This window comes from Acanthopagrus latus, chromosome 7 (assembly GCF_904848185.1).
Source record: "Acanthopagrus latus isolate v.2019 chromosome 7, fAcaLat1.1, whole genome shotgun sequence".
In the NCBI taxonomy this organism is placed as follows: Eukaryota; Metazoa; Chordata; class Actinopteri; order Spariformes; family Sparidae; genus Acanthopagrus; species Acanthopagrus latus.
In genome coordinates this window covers 26,130,132-26,145,354 of record NC_051045.1, presented here as the reverse complement: position 1 = coordinate 26,145,354, position 15,223 = coordinate 26,130,132, and the positions used below count along the sequence as shown (strand labels likewise).

General features: G+C 39.8%; 1 protein-coding gene across 1 annotated transcript; it reads right to left on the bottom strand.

Annotated features, from left to right (window-relative positions):
- Nucleotides 1-877: 877 nt before the first annotated feature.
- si:dkey-8e10.3 (serine/threonine-protein kinase SBK1) lies at nt 878-4,375 on the bottom strand. The gene is made up of 3 exons (XM_037105524.1): nt 3,959-4,375; nt 3,241-3,443; nt 878-1,980 (listed from the first exon to the last, which is right to left on the bottom strand). The coding sequence occupies exons 1-3, from the start codon at nt 4,119-4,121 to the stop codon at nt 1,309-1,311; spliced, it is 1,038 nt and encodes a 345-aa protein (XP_036961419.1). The 5' UTR covers nt 4,122-4,375; the 3' UTR covers nt 878-1,308.
- Nucleotides 4,376-15,223: the final 10,848 nt, after the last annotated feature.

The following is a 15,223-nucleotide window of genomic DNA, read 5'->3' as shown; positions in this document are numbered from 1 at the left end:
GGCAGCTGTGGCAGAGATTATTCAATGTAAAGGATACGGAAAACTGATCGAGCCAGATATCTGACATAGGCCATGATGAAATGGATGGATGCAAGATTTTTATTTTTTCCTCATTTCCCATCTACGTGCTCCCACAGCATGACCGTATACACAACGTGAACATGAACAATGATAAAACAATAATATGAACTGTGTTAGGGGGATCGTAAGAACCTTCATCAAATGTGCACACTGTACAACACTGATTTGTAAAATATAAGTTAATTAGAAATACATATAATGTAATTATAAATGAGATACAAATGTATATGTAATCAAGTCTTTATTTTACAAGAAAATCTGAGACGTAGAAGGACTGAGTACAACTGAGTTTGACAGAAAACAAATTAGGAACAAAAAGTTCATAAACTAGAAATATTTGACTCAACAGCTTTTACAAAAAAATGATATCAATATTGATCAATATAAGATTATGGCATCTATATAAAATGCCAGACTTTCAGATGAGTTGCAGTTCACGCCAACAGTTGATGTCAGTGAATTGTGGAAAAAAAAAATATACATCTGAGTTTGTATTATTACCTTATTAATATTGCACCAGAGGTGCCCAAACTTTTTCCCGTGGAAGACTAAAGTGAAAAAGTAATGGGCGGCCACAGGCCAAAAGCAAGACAGTGATTGTGTACAACAACCAGTCTTGACTGGTTATATAGTGCCCCTTAACCTAAAAGGAGCAATATGTAACATTTGGCCACCTGTCAAATTCATACTCCAAGCTCAGTAAACCACGCAGCTAGCAGATATGTTAGCTGACTTCACCTTTACTGGGAGCTCAGAACACAGAGAAGTGTTGGTGTAGTTTATTATCATACTATTACATGTTAATGTACAAATTATGGCCAAGGGCTAGCTGTTCGGCATGCTAACTTGAATAGATGTCTCTGAAATGCAAAATATTTGACAAAACATCAAAACAGTTAGTTTTGCAGTTTCTGTTGATCCTTTTATTATTTTTTTCTTATGTTTTGACAAAAACTCGCACATACTGCACCTAAGTAAAGAAGCAGTTCGTCCACCACTCAACTATGCCGTCGACTTTTGGTTTACGTTGCTGTCAAATGGCCTTTTAAAATTGACCCAAGATTTAAAATAATGTGCCACCCATATACATGATGTAAACACCATATGTGACGTCACTGCAATCATATGCCTGATACAAGGCACCTTTGATTTAATGTCTATACTGCACATTTGACATGCTGCCAAGGCAGATACAAGATGTAGATTATATCAAAGGGCAGTCTGTAACTAAGTATTAGGCTGTTCCCCTACCTCGACATGCCCAGGATTAGTCCCAGAGCCACTGACTTTTTCTTTTTCTGCTGTCTGCTGCCGCTCAGTCCCATGTTCCCTCTTAAGCCAGTCCCTCTCCATATACGCTCTCACTTCCCCTACGGTACACCTCTTTCCTGCATCCAGAGCCAGGAGCTTGCCAAACATCTCCATGGCTTCTGGAGTGAATCTTTTCCACAAAGGAGGAATGTCCTCCTCAGTGTAAGGCCTCCCCTCCATTCTGCACCAGTCTGCAAACTCCTGGTAGAAGTCGTCCGAGTTCATGCAGCACTCCCAAGGGAAGTAGCCCGTGAGGATGCAGAAGATAACTACCCCGAAGGCCCAGGTGTCCAGGCTCGGCTCCACACTAAGCGGAGGAGCCGTCACTTCTTTCTGGCCGTCCAGCAGGGCCACGGTACAAAGCTCCGGGGACATGTAGGGCAGCGTTCCTGTGATGAAGCGGATCAGAGTGCCTCTCTTCTGGGCCAGGCCGAAGTCTGCCAGCTTGACCTGGCAGCAGTGACTGTCCAGCAACAGGATGTTTTCAGGCTTGACATCACGGTGGACCAGGCCATGGCTGTGGATAAACTCCAAAGCACTGGCAATCTGGAGGACACAGCGTTTCACTGCAGATTCTGGGATACCCACCTAGAAGAATCAGACAAAGGGGGCAGGCAATGGGGCCTTTATTGTTGTTTTGCAAAGGTGCCAGAATAAAAAGTTGGGATACATAGCAAACACAGACAGACTAAATCCAAACGTCTATCTTCTATTCTTCCAGAAATAAATATTTCTACACGGTGCATTTGAAATATTAAATTATTTCTTTTGTTGGTTCTTAAAGGAAACTGAGAGTCATATCTCATTTATATCATTTGGACATCAATTTTTTTTTTTTTTTTTTATGTTTACAGTACGAATAACTGATGCATCATGCTTTAGTTAGCCTTGTGCTTCCATATCACTAAGTTTGCCTCTGCCTTTAGCACTATCTGGAGGTTTACATTTGTTGTTTTGGGTGAACTGTCTCAGTATTTTGATAAATTGAGACTAAATTTGGTACAGACATCATGTTTCTAATATCATGACTTGTAATGTATTAACTTTTCATCTAGCACAATCATTAGAATTTCTGCTTCCAGTTACTTTGATTTATGACTAACTGCCCAACAAATGACACTCCCATCCACCTCTGCAGGACTTTGAGTGGACGTTAAGTGCTAACATGCTGCTCTAAAATGCTAAGCATGGTAAACCTTATACTTCAGCATGCTTGTTTCAGCATTGTGAGAATGTTAGCATGCTATAATTGGCATTCATCTGAAAGCACTACTGTAACTAAGTACAACCTCATGGACCCGGCTTTAGTCGCAGGGTCCTGACACACCAGGCTGACAGCTGGAGCCCGTTGGTGAGAGAAATCACTGTTTGGCTGTTCAACTAAGTGAATTAGTGTACGAGAAAGAAAAAGGAAACGGACAGGGAGAGCCCCTAGAGCCTGTCGCTGTAGTATCCATGATTTCACCCAGTTAGCACGGTTTCTCCTTAATTTTCACTGACAACTATTCGCCAGGGGCATTGGTGTCAACTTTTTATCAGACATATTCGTAATTGATAAATGGGCAAGAGTTAGGTGAACAATACAATATTGTAACAGCAGACTCCAGGTTTCTCTTCCTGATTAACCAATGCAAACTACCGCCACCAGGTGGTGCGGAAAGTTAATTAATCTCACAGACTCTGCAGGCGCAGAACATATGAACTCGGTTGATGTAGGCTTCAGCCTTTGAGGTGTGTAAAATTGCAACTCGGTGTGAGGCGCTGCAGCAGTCAGCCCTCATTGCTGCAATGATGACGGGTTCAGTGTACCTAATTCTTTTAGTTTGGTTTTGTCGACATTGGACTCACCTTTGGCTGGATGACAGCAAACAGGTCCCTTCCAATGACCAGCTCCTGGGCAAAGCAGTAGTGCTCATTAGACTGGAAGGCAATGCCAAAGAGGCCCACGATGCAGGGGTGGTGGGACAGGTGTAAGGAGATGCAGTACTCCCGTAAAAAGCCCTGCAGCTTAGTCGAGGCTTTGGGCATCACTTTCAAGGCCATGGGAGTCCCTGCGGGCCATCGATACTTTATTTTTAGTTATTAATATTACTTTTCATGCAAATCCTCTTTGACTTCTCAAGAAAAGGTGAATTCCAAATATTTAAGACCACTCGAGTGATAAGGTAATGATATCAGGTACTGCATGCTGTAATAATTATTTAGTATATCGTAGCAAAGCTTCTCTGCAACCTTAAACTCTCCGCAGGTCACACACCCAGGCCTGGAGCCAGCCAGCTACATGCCAACTCATGCTCGGCATTCAGCTCTCTCCTTTGTCTACACCGACCCAGTCATCACTCCACTTTGGCTCTGGCTCTCTTCCTCTCAGTACTGCCAAGACTCAAGGTTCTCATCCACTCGGAAGAGCGTGCCCACCCATCTTATCTAAAGTCAAGTGTTTGGGTTTTTTTATGGCTGACAGTTTACAAAAATTAACTCAGAACTTTAAGAGTTAGAGTCAAGAGAAAATCACTACAAGGTTATTTGGTACTGAAGGAGATAAGAAATCAAAAGTCCATCTTACCCCTGAATCGATGTGTCACCAGCAGCACTTTGCCGTATTTCCCTCGGCCGATCTCTTTGATGATGTTGAAGTGCTCCTTGATCTCCAGCTGACCGAGGCTCTGCGCTGTCAGCTCCATCAGCTCGTCGATCAGGCTGCCGTCAGCGAGGCCCAGCTCAATCATCTTTACCCATACAGCAACAGGATAAAAAGATTTAGATTAGTTTTCACTAACCTTAGAAGCACGAGCAGTATATACACTACACATACTTTAAAAACATACAAATATACAACATTCAATGGTGCAAATGGGCTGTTGGCAGCAGGAAGTTTGTATCTTATACATATGATGATGATGTGCTCATTCTGTGACTTCCTCCTATGTTCCAGCTGGCCTTTGGTACTCAGCCAGATGGGAGCAACTCCAACTCTGACTGCAGTGGGTGTGAGGTATCTGCAGTTAACTATATATTGATGTATATTATTAATTAATTGTATTACTTTAAAATTCAATGGTCAGTTGTTTTCCATTTACAGTAACTGTTCACTAAGTCAGTGCTGGCTCATGAAGTCCAGGGACAGCTTTGAGACGGTGCGGACCGACTATTTCTATTACTGTCCAAAACTGATGCTCCGTCATTCACACACACTTCACACCATGATTGGTTGATGTGAAGATTGGACAAGTAAGCATAGCAGCACTGACTTCTTTTTATATCTCTCTTTTTCCTGTTGGGCACCACTTTTCACTTTTCACACGAACAGCGTCATCAATGTTATCTTTTAAATGCAATCCCTCATAACACAAATTTATTTCCGCTTTACACGGACTTTAAAGAATTTGTGTGTCTTCCGTCTATATGAGGTTTGGAACAGCTGGAGACACTTTTGATATTCTATCAAAGTCAAAAACATACAAACTAGTTCTGTTGAGGCATAACCTGACTCCAATAGTAGACACACAATTATCCCTATTTAAAAGTAAAGAATATGCTACAAAATGCCACCAAAGCATTCCAAGGGCTGTATTTTTAGATACAATCCAAAGAGAAAAAACCTGTGCAAAGTATAAACTTTTGCATTTGAGTAAGATCATTTTGAATCAACTAGAAATTCGGTCCTACACCTCGCTTTTTCCGGCCACAGTATTAAACGTAGCATAATTACTGACTCTAACTGACTCTGTTTTTGTTTGATTGTGTTGTTTGTTGGTTTATTTGTTGGCTGGTTGGTTTGTCAGCAGGATACACAACAATTGTTGGGGAGCTCTCCATGTAACTTAGATGGAGGTCACCTTTGGCGCAGATCCAGAGAAAGGGGTCCAGGAATGTTTACTCTTATGTTACACTTTTTTTTTTCGACATTTTTGTCAATTTCTTAAGGAATAATGATTGGATCTCACGGAGGTATTGAATTTAATATTGTACTGGATTTACTGATTAAAAGGTTGGACCTTCCATTCTCTACTGAGTGCCATTCTAGTTGTAATTTGTACAAGTGTCTCTTTTTGACAGTAAGTTCTGATTTGGCCTCGGCCTGGTTGTACTGATACTGTATATCATTTCTCATATAAACTCCATGCGCATGTATAATATAATAGAGAATGTATTTAAGTTTTTATTTATGTCAGAAAATGTCATATCTTGCATATACTGTCAGTTTATGTTATTTGGTGACAATGTCCACATTGACTGCATTACATCTTAAACTAGCTCTCATTCCTCTGTAGCTGTCCAACAGAGAGAGTCTCTCCTCAGGATGTTGAACTCAGTCCTCTGATGTCTGTATATGTTCGGCTTTGTCTAGCACATTGTTCTCTGCTAATTCATTGTATTGTTTGATTTGCAGACAGTAGCAACACTGATTCACATGTGGACACAATATTTTCATCTTACTTTTCACATTCTTTGTATTTATTTTCTCAAACTCTTTTTTCACATTTGTCTGGTAAACTAGCCTCACTTACTATTCCACACTGCATTTCGCTACACATACTGCTATTTAAGATGTAGAAAGACAAACAAATAATTCTACCTGATTAAATACTTTCACTTCAGTTGGGTCAATAATAGATTGCTATTAAAAGTGGGAGCAGTAATAGCGTCGCATAGTAGCAGTATTGGGTATCACCCTAGCACATGATTAGATATAGATCCACTTTCTTCAAGTCTTACCTTTGTTCCCTTGGTTTCCAATACAGTCACTGGGGTCAGGAAACAGGCAAACCATACACACAAAAAAAATGACTGACACACTCAGGCTGGCAAGCTCACAGCCGACGAAACACAGCTAATCAATGTGCTGTAGAAGCGGAGGTTGAATGTCGGTGCTGCCTGCTCTGCTCCTTCTCTCAGTGTGCAGACTGGACCTGAGAGCTCACTGGCCAGCATGCAGCTCAGCTCTCGACTGCTGCGATGGGGACAGAGCCCACTTTGACAGCTGATTACAAACTGCCTGTGCAAAGGGCACACACACATACACACACACACACACATTGGCTGGCCAACATACAGTATAATCAGCTACATATATGCACTGTACATGTACTGCGTATGCACAGGAGAAGCACTCACTTAAAATGTCACAGGCGACAGTAACAGCTGTCACTCATTCACATATTTCTTTATATGGCAGCTTCGTAGTATTAGACAGATTCATGGGTCTGTCACTTCTACTCCGCAAACATACACATACAGTGTGAAGGAACAATAGAGTCAGAGCCTCCACAACCTCATGTCACCACTTTATATTCAAGGAAAAGTTCGCCCAAAAATACAGCTTTGGTCATTATCTATTCACCCTTGTGCTGGAAAGACGGCTAAGCAATGGAGTAATTTGAATGTATTTTTTCATTCATTATTTTATGTTTTAAAACAAGTCTTCTTCGGCTGTCTAGGAGAACGCTTCAACGCTGTTTTGCTGTGAAGCTCAAGAAAAGTTTTGCAGACTACAAAACTCTACCATCTTTCGAGGTGCATGGAGGTGAGCAGATAATCACAGGATGATGATTATTTGGGTGGACTTTTCCTCTTTGCTGCTGCTGCAGCATGAGGTTCTTGAGGTGGTTCCAGTTGGGTCCAAAGCAAAAAGAAGAAAAGTTTACTTTCATTATAATTCAATCTGCAAGCAACACTGTGACTATTTTGGAATGGGTTTCATCCACTTTTTGTAATAAAACATCTAAAAATAATGTTCTTTTTTTCAGAACTACTGAATCTTCATACTTTATAAAGCTTTATAAAGCCTTTAATGGCTCCTGCTGATGGACAGTATCAGTATGGACAGGACTTTTTGTTGTTTGTTTTGTTGTAAATAAAAAATAAAGGAAAATCAGTCAATGAAGATCTTTTTCTTCTGATTAAAATGCAATTCCCCAAAGGTACATAATGCACCTTCAAACAAATAAAAAAAAAGTAGACACAAAACTATTTGTAATGTAGGGAAAAACTGCACTTGTCACTTAAATTTAAAGAAATATCTTAAATAAATAATTGTTCTTCAACTTTGCATTTCATGCTACTTTATACTGGTCCTGCACTACAGGCGAAATACTGTACTTCAATGTGTTTTATTTGATAGTTACAGGTACTAATTTATAAATTAAGAGTTCATATACAAAACATGTGATGTTATACATTGTTACATAATACAAGAGTAAAGCACGTATGTAAAATAAGCTTTGTGTAGACCAACTAAAAAGGTAAAATGCTATTTTCAGATACTTTAAGTATTGTATAGGTGATGACACTTAGCACCTTCAAATTCATGCCCCCCCCCCCCCCATTACTTGTGTCAGCACCCTAACCCTAACTTCAGTAAGAAGGTAGGATCACAGCATTATAAGCATCCGTACTTCAACATAGAAGCTTTCAACACACAATAGTGTTATGATGTAATGCGTTTTATAGTTAGCACTTACATTACATCTGACAAATTGTTGCAGTTCTGGGATTTGTGTTTAGAACTAAATTGCACAACATACCATTTTCTACATAATTTGATCTCATATTAATATTCAAAACAGAACGTTTAATTATTAATTTTGCCAAGGTGGTTTTGATACTGAATTTTCTCCTCACTGCTGACCTTTTTGTAGAGATGCATTACCACCTTACAAACTGAGCTCAGATGTCTGAGTAAATGGTACAACACATGGTGGTTGTGATGCTCTGATTAGATTACACATACTAGCAATAACACACACAGAATACCACATGCCCAGAGAGGCCCCCTCCCCACTGTGGTTTAACTGTCGATATTATCAAATACTTCTTCTCTTTTTGGGGAAAAAGTTTTAGTTATGTGTGAGTGACCAGCATTTGTAAGAGAAATTGAACTTCATCCATAAGGTTGTATTTTATATATATATACTTTACACTGGTGCTATACTGTACATGTTTGCGCAGACACTGGTGCCATCTCACATTTTTTGTCTTAATCATATGTTATATAGTTTCAATGTTGTGGAATGGAACGTTACGTTATACAATATAACAATTACTGGAGAGCACTGACCATTGTCTTTTGAGTTACCAAAGTGTCCTGCACCAGACGGGGAGTAATCAGCAAGTAATCATCATTGCTGTGATGGAAAGACAACTGAGGGAAATATGTCTAGTTATTACTAGTGTCATCTCCTGTTGTATATCCTTGTCACATACACACACAGAAAAAACTGTTTGTATCCTCAGAACGGGAAGAGATACAATATGTGTTAAGCAATGCTAGCAACATGGCTCTCCAGATGGCAATGTCCTTCTATCCACCTATTTGCGGGTCAGTCTATCATTTTTGTCTGTTAAAAGGATTGCAGGAGTTCAAGGTTCCAAGAGGGTGCATAGTACTGACTTGTGTGATCCCTTGAGTTTTCTTGAGCCAGCATTTAGTTTTTATCTGGTGAAACATCTTGGTAACGATTGGATGAATTGCAGTTCACTTTGTTGTTTAGATAACCATGGTGCCCAGAGGATGAACCCTAAAGCTTTTGGTGATCCTCTGAATTTACACCTCACAATGCCATCAGTTCAGAATGTCAGCATATACATTGATTTAGTATAATACCAAAAAAACTGCAGAACTGCTGACATTCCCATCAGCTGCCATTTAGCAAATGATAGCATGCTGACACGCTAAACTAAAATGGTAAACATGATATGGTTGATTTGCTTGCTCAAAGTTTTTTGGCCAGAACGATGACTAAACAAGCTGTTTTATTATACATGCTAAACATCAGAATGTTAGCATTGCCATTGTGAGCATGTTAGCAAACTGTAGTTAGCATTAAACTATAACCACTGTTGAAGCACAACAAACACAATTTGGACAGCGCATCATACAATACATTGTTGTACCAACATGTCCAAGATGGCGGATGCGTTCAATCTCACATCAATCAGATCAGACAACTACTCGGGTACTGACTACTGACTACTACAGAGTAATGCACATTTTTCAATCCAAATATGCAAACATACATTATTATTGTGCTTTTTATACAAAAATAAATAAATAAATAAATAAAATCACATGCTCATTGGATGGTCCAGAAGTTGTTCTTCCAACTTAAGTGTGTTCATGTGCCACGTGTTGGAATGTCATGGACACCAAAAGGGTTCTGTTTTGCATTTTATGGAAGAGTTTGCTCAAACAACATGTTGACAGCTGTTTTCAGTATTTGAGTGATGAAGAAGAGCAAAGAAAATCATACAAGACTATACAACACATCTTTGGTTAAAATTTTTTTTCTTACGATCAACCCACTTCTCTTTCAGCCTCACATGACGTCAAGTGGGCAACTCATGTACCAATATTTGAACACACTATCACTGCAACCATTAGATCAGTCAGCTAGTTTGTTTTGATGCTCTCCACATTCATATTACATCCATTTGGCGCAGGTGGTGCCCCAAACAGGCTTGGCTGCTGCAGCTAAGCCTTGTACTGGTGGGGAAAATCATCTAAGTATATCCTTACAGATCCATTAGAATGGATACTCTTCATCTGTAGCATCAGCTCATCTGCAGACTAGATGAGTTCAAACTTTCCACTTCATGGGGGCTTACACAGAGCCCACACCAGCCCAGTGGGAGTCTTACCTTCATGGCACTGAACTGGATGCCATGAATGCACTCAAGCGGTGGCACTCACATAGACAAGTCCCCCCTGGGGTGTTGCCTACAACTCTGGCAGGCCTAATGGGGTGTTTTCGCCTGCACCTGTGCACAAGTGAGCGTGTCTGTGTGTGTGCGCATTGGCCTTCGTTTTATTTACTGTGAACTCACTCAACACTGTGACCCCTTGTAGTTATTCTGGGGGCACTGAGCATCCCCACAAGCAGCACTAACGATACAAAGAAACGGATACAGTGGTGTTTTGGCCTCTGCAGGTCTGTGGTGGGTTAATGAGGTGTAAGTCGCTGTAGTTCAGGGCTGCTGGCTTTCCAAAAGCCTACAAAGGTCATTTAGTTGGATGTGACTGGTTTAAAGCTTCAATGAATTTGCAGGAGTCATCCGAGTGAAGTGGCAGGACCTTAGGATGGGAGTTTTTTTTTTTTCTTTCTTTTTTTTACATTTTAGATTTAACTCATTATGGTCTACTTGAGACAACATTTAGATGCAGCTTCATATTTATCTATCTTTTCTACTGCATGGTGTCTAAAATCACCCTGCTTATCTGTAGCAGTCCACTAACATCTCAACAACCCTCCCCAGTGCTCAGAGTGAGGCTGCCACCAGTGATTAACGTTATGTTGTGGAGCTTGTTTTGAAGCTTGTGATCATCATGTTACGCTGTCACCACGGACATGGGGTCACGTCATATTTGGGATCTTTTACATCCCAGGACGGTGGAGAGGAGTCTTCAAGGCGCCAGACGGGGTCCATATCCCAACTTCCCATCCCATCACGATACCACTGCTCCCCTAGTTGTCTCAGCGGAAAGGCATTAGAGAGCTGTGTAGACAAAACCAGGTCAGTGCAGGCAGAGTTCTTGCTGTTCCTTTGCCAAACACTCTGCCAATTGATTTGAAGAAGATACACCATGCAAAGCAGTTTCAGCTGTCAGTCAGGGGTATCAGTGAGAAGAGTAGGGTTATTTTCCATGATTAATATTAGCGAGGCATTCGAAATCTTCCTGTTTTTGACATGCAGTGAAAATAAAAACCATGGCTATCAGTTCCAAAACAAACTGGACAGAATGTCAACTGCAAATGATGATTGCTCCGCACTGCCACATCATGGAAAGTTCATCAGAAGCGATGAGGCCAGTGCTTCCAAAAGATTATCTGTTTCTTGCTGACATGGCTGAGAAGACCCTGAGCACTCATCATGTCCACAGTGCTCTGATGAAATCAATGAAAACTATTCTTGTTTATCATGGTGCACACAGTCAAACCAGAAGATCACTATCAGTTTCAGCTGTGTGCATCTAGAACTGAGATACCTCTGGGATGTGACGAGCTGCTCAGCTCACCTTTTTTTTTCTTCTTTTACTTGATTTGCACACAAATAATATCAGATTGCTGAGAAAAAAAACAAAAAAAACATATTTTTCAGGGATAGTCAATAAGCCATCAGGCTTATACGCAGGAGCTTTTAACATATCTTTAAATATTTGTCCATCATTGTTCTATGAAAAGGAAGGTGAAGATTATCTTCCTTACTGGAATAATATGAATGAATGACGGAATTAAATTTTCAATCGTTTCTAAAGTGAGATAGTAGGGAAAAAGGCAAGAACATATATTTTCATATAAACACACATTCAGTTATCTGATGAATATTTATGTATGCCTTGAAGCAAGGGAGAACAGCTCAGCTACATTGACAGTGAAAAAGACGCCTTACAGCAACTCCAAGGCCTCGTTCAGACCAAGTCAGGGAGTTCTGAAGAAAAGAACTGTCCTCCCATTCATTTGAGTGAGGTTAGTTTGTTTGGGCTGCAGTCAGGCAGGCTGAAGTTGGGCAAACTGCAGGGGCATTGCAGTGGCCTATCAAGTAAACTGCCGATCAGACTAGCAGTTTGAATCATCGATAAATGGAGTGTAAGATGATGTTTCATGTGTAATGACTCAGTTTGACCTTGTGCACCAGTTTAAAACATCTGAAGTCCAGCTAAGATTTCCAATGAAAGCTGAAACTTGCAATTTCCTGCAATTTCTTGTAACGTGCCAGTCTGCAACGTTCTGAGGAGGTTTTGTTGTGATGCGAATCATTGGTCGGAACTGGGTTTTAATGATATGCCTCACATCCTGATTATTTATTGGACTGTAGGACCAACATGCTAAATTATAAATCCTACAATGATAAAATGAGTCATGGAATGATGCGCCCAATGACTGATGTGGTTCATCCGGGTCCTAAAACTGTTTTATTTATGTGGTGTATCCTGTGTTATTAACAGGTGTAGAAGTACATCATGTCCAATCCCAAAAATGATTTAACCCAAAACAAGGTTGGTGATAAAGCACAATTAGCTCAGAAGACACTAAAACCCTAAACATGGTAACTATCTCAAGATTAGTCAATTTCTGTGATACCTTTTGCATTATAGTAATTAATTCATCAACTCTTCATAGAGCAACTTTATTGTATTGATTATTACTGCACTTCCTTAGTATTTGACTCAGAGGTACGTTACTTTTACTTGGCGATCTGTAAGTGGAATAGACAGCAAGTGTTTTGAATGTGAATTTCTTACAAACTGCATATTTCACACAGCTGTTCTGAACATAAACAAATTGACACACAGAGGTTGAATGACACCTGACACTTAGTTCAAAGCTTGAACATTAACATTGAGAAATTTAGCCCTGTGGGAAATGACATTAACATGTCATCATTTCCAAAAGTGTCACTCTTATCACAGACCGTATCAGACAGCTGCTGTATACACTGGCCAGGTCATCAATATTGAGGTTGTGACTTCACCCTTCATACACGCACAAATCGCCTGTACATGATGTTTCAGTCATTTGGCTAGTTGACAGATTTCCTCTATTTGGCTTTGCATGAGTGTGTGCGCATAGTGCACAAGAGTGGTATTGATCCATTCTACAAGGATGAAATGTTTCACCTCAGCGCACATTAAAATATAGACATGTTCAAACACTCTGCGTGAGCACCTGCTGCGGGAGAAAAGATTTATTAATCACCAGTAATGATTCTGGGTATAGGGTTCTTGCGCGTGAGAAACTGCATCTTTACAGTCCAACTCTTAGTGACAGATGGTTCATCTTGTTCATGGTAGTCTCACTGACATACACGCACACAAATGCGCACAAGGCATGCACAACATTCACGCACACATTTGTACATGCAGCTTTAGCATTCTTCAGCTGCTGCTGCTACGTTCTCAAGGTTCACCATTATCCCACTCGCCATAGTGATCATCCACATATCTAGTGTTTAATTTGTGTTATTAAGTGCCAGGAATCCCTGATTGTTGATTTAGCATACATGGCTACAAAATGATTAGCTTTCATAAGCCTTTATAAGCAATATATTGACACATTATACTAAGAAGAAGCAGAGGCCATTATTAATGTATTGTATGAATTGCTATCACTTCTCCAATAATCTATTCCGGTGAATAAACAATTAATTAATGATTGAAACATATTTGTATAACATTTAATGATAAATATCATTACACAGATAAAGTAATTGTAACAGGATGTTACAAAATCTTTAGTTTCATATAAATTAACAGTTGTGTTTAGAGGAGTAAGAAAACTGTTGTAGAAAAGTAAAAAACTGATTAAAAAGAATCTTAACCTTCATTTGGATCTTAAGGCCCTGACAGACAGAAACTGACCGCAGCCTTGCATCTCCTGACTGGCCATTTCAAATTTACATCTTAGTCTTTTTATGTAGCGATGGGATGTAAAGAGTCTCTGTATCCTCAATTAAATTTGATTTTCCATTTTTCTTAATTTGAATCGAATCTGTTCTCAGTCTCTTTTTTTTTTTTTTTTTTTTTTTTTAGCACAGATGGTTATGCTATTTCTATACTAGTCTAGTCAAGGCTTATTGTATTAAAACTCTTAAAATGTTTTAATTCTTATTTCAAAAGACACATTAAGGCCTTATTGTCAAATCAACATATTTAAAAAAAATGCAACAATGACTTGTTTCACCAGTCAATTGGAAACTTACTGTAAACAAAAGAAGAGGGTAGCTGCCATCCAGTGACTCTTCTCTGTAACTGCAGTGCGCAGTCTTCACAGCAGATGTCATTCAAGTTACAACAAAACATTCAATATGTAGTGATATATATGTATATATACAGCCTTTGGATACATGAGCATAGCAAGCAGACGGTGGTGCAGCAAAATGTCGCAGGTTGGTGTGCCGGTGTCACTCCATGGTCCGTGTGTGTGACATGCTGGGAACCCCTGCTAATCAGTTTGCTGAAAGACGAAGCTGCTGTGTTATTCTGTTACTAGCATGCTGGACCTACTGCTGAGTTTGTCCTCATTAATGTGATACATAACGCTACACAAAGAAATGTCTGTTGTGTTCTCTCTGTAGTATTTATCCATGCTAAATAACACTTGCTGCTATTGACCCGTTCTATCTGCTATGAACTCCGGTCATGCCTCCGCCACACTAGTTTAAACATGCTGGTCCTACAGTGATTGTCAGCATTCACAGATGTTTTTTTAAACTAGAGCACAAAGCCAAACTGAATGAATACACACAACACATTTTTTTGGCATGCACCACTGCGACCAAATCAGATTACCCTCATTAAAATGAATGGGAAAACCTGCATTTTTGTACTGAGACATGCTGTGTGTGTGTTTTTTTCCTCACAGCACGCCTGCCAGACGTGACACTGACAGTGTGGCTAAATCCTTGTTGCCGCTCATCATTTAGTAGTTTGAGATCTTGTTGTCATTACAATCCATATCTGACTTGCTGTTGAGATTGTGACACCCTTAGTAGGAGGGCTAAGGTTCTACCTTAATGAGGCTAGTAAATGACTAAAAATGTATTTGTACAGATTTTTCAATTTTCATTTTGACCTCGGCATTTAATACATTACCACTGATCTGAATTATGACACACAGTGTCACGTCACGAAGTCAAGTAGGGAACACACTAATGCGTGGTTTGGATTAACAGCAAATAGCAATCGCTACCAGTATCACTTTACAGCTAACAGCCCGTGTCACCAGCATGGACCAGTCAAAATACAGTATAAATGTTGTCAGTGGGCAAACATTTTTGTATTAAACATTTCCAGTTAAGATACAGTAGATATTAAGACTGATGTCTGGTAAAG

What these genes read in the sequence shown, in the direction of transcription:
- si:dkey-8e10.3 (XM_037105524.1), bottom strand. Translation starts at nt 4,121, where the DNA reads ATGATTGAGCTGGGCCTCGCTGACGGCAGCCTGATCGACGAGCTGATG. An exon ending in GGTGACACATCGATTCAGGG is followed by an intron (nt 3,444 to 3,958) that starts GTAAGATGGACT and finishes GATGGCCCGCAG; the next exon opens with GGACTCCCATGGCCTTGAAA. An exon ending in TTGCTGTCATCCAGCCAAAG is followed by an intron (nt 1,981 to 3,240) that starts GTGAGTCCAATG and finishes TGATTCTTCTAG; the next exon opens with GTGGGTATCCCAGAATCTGC.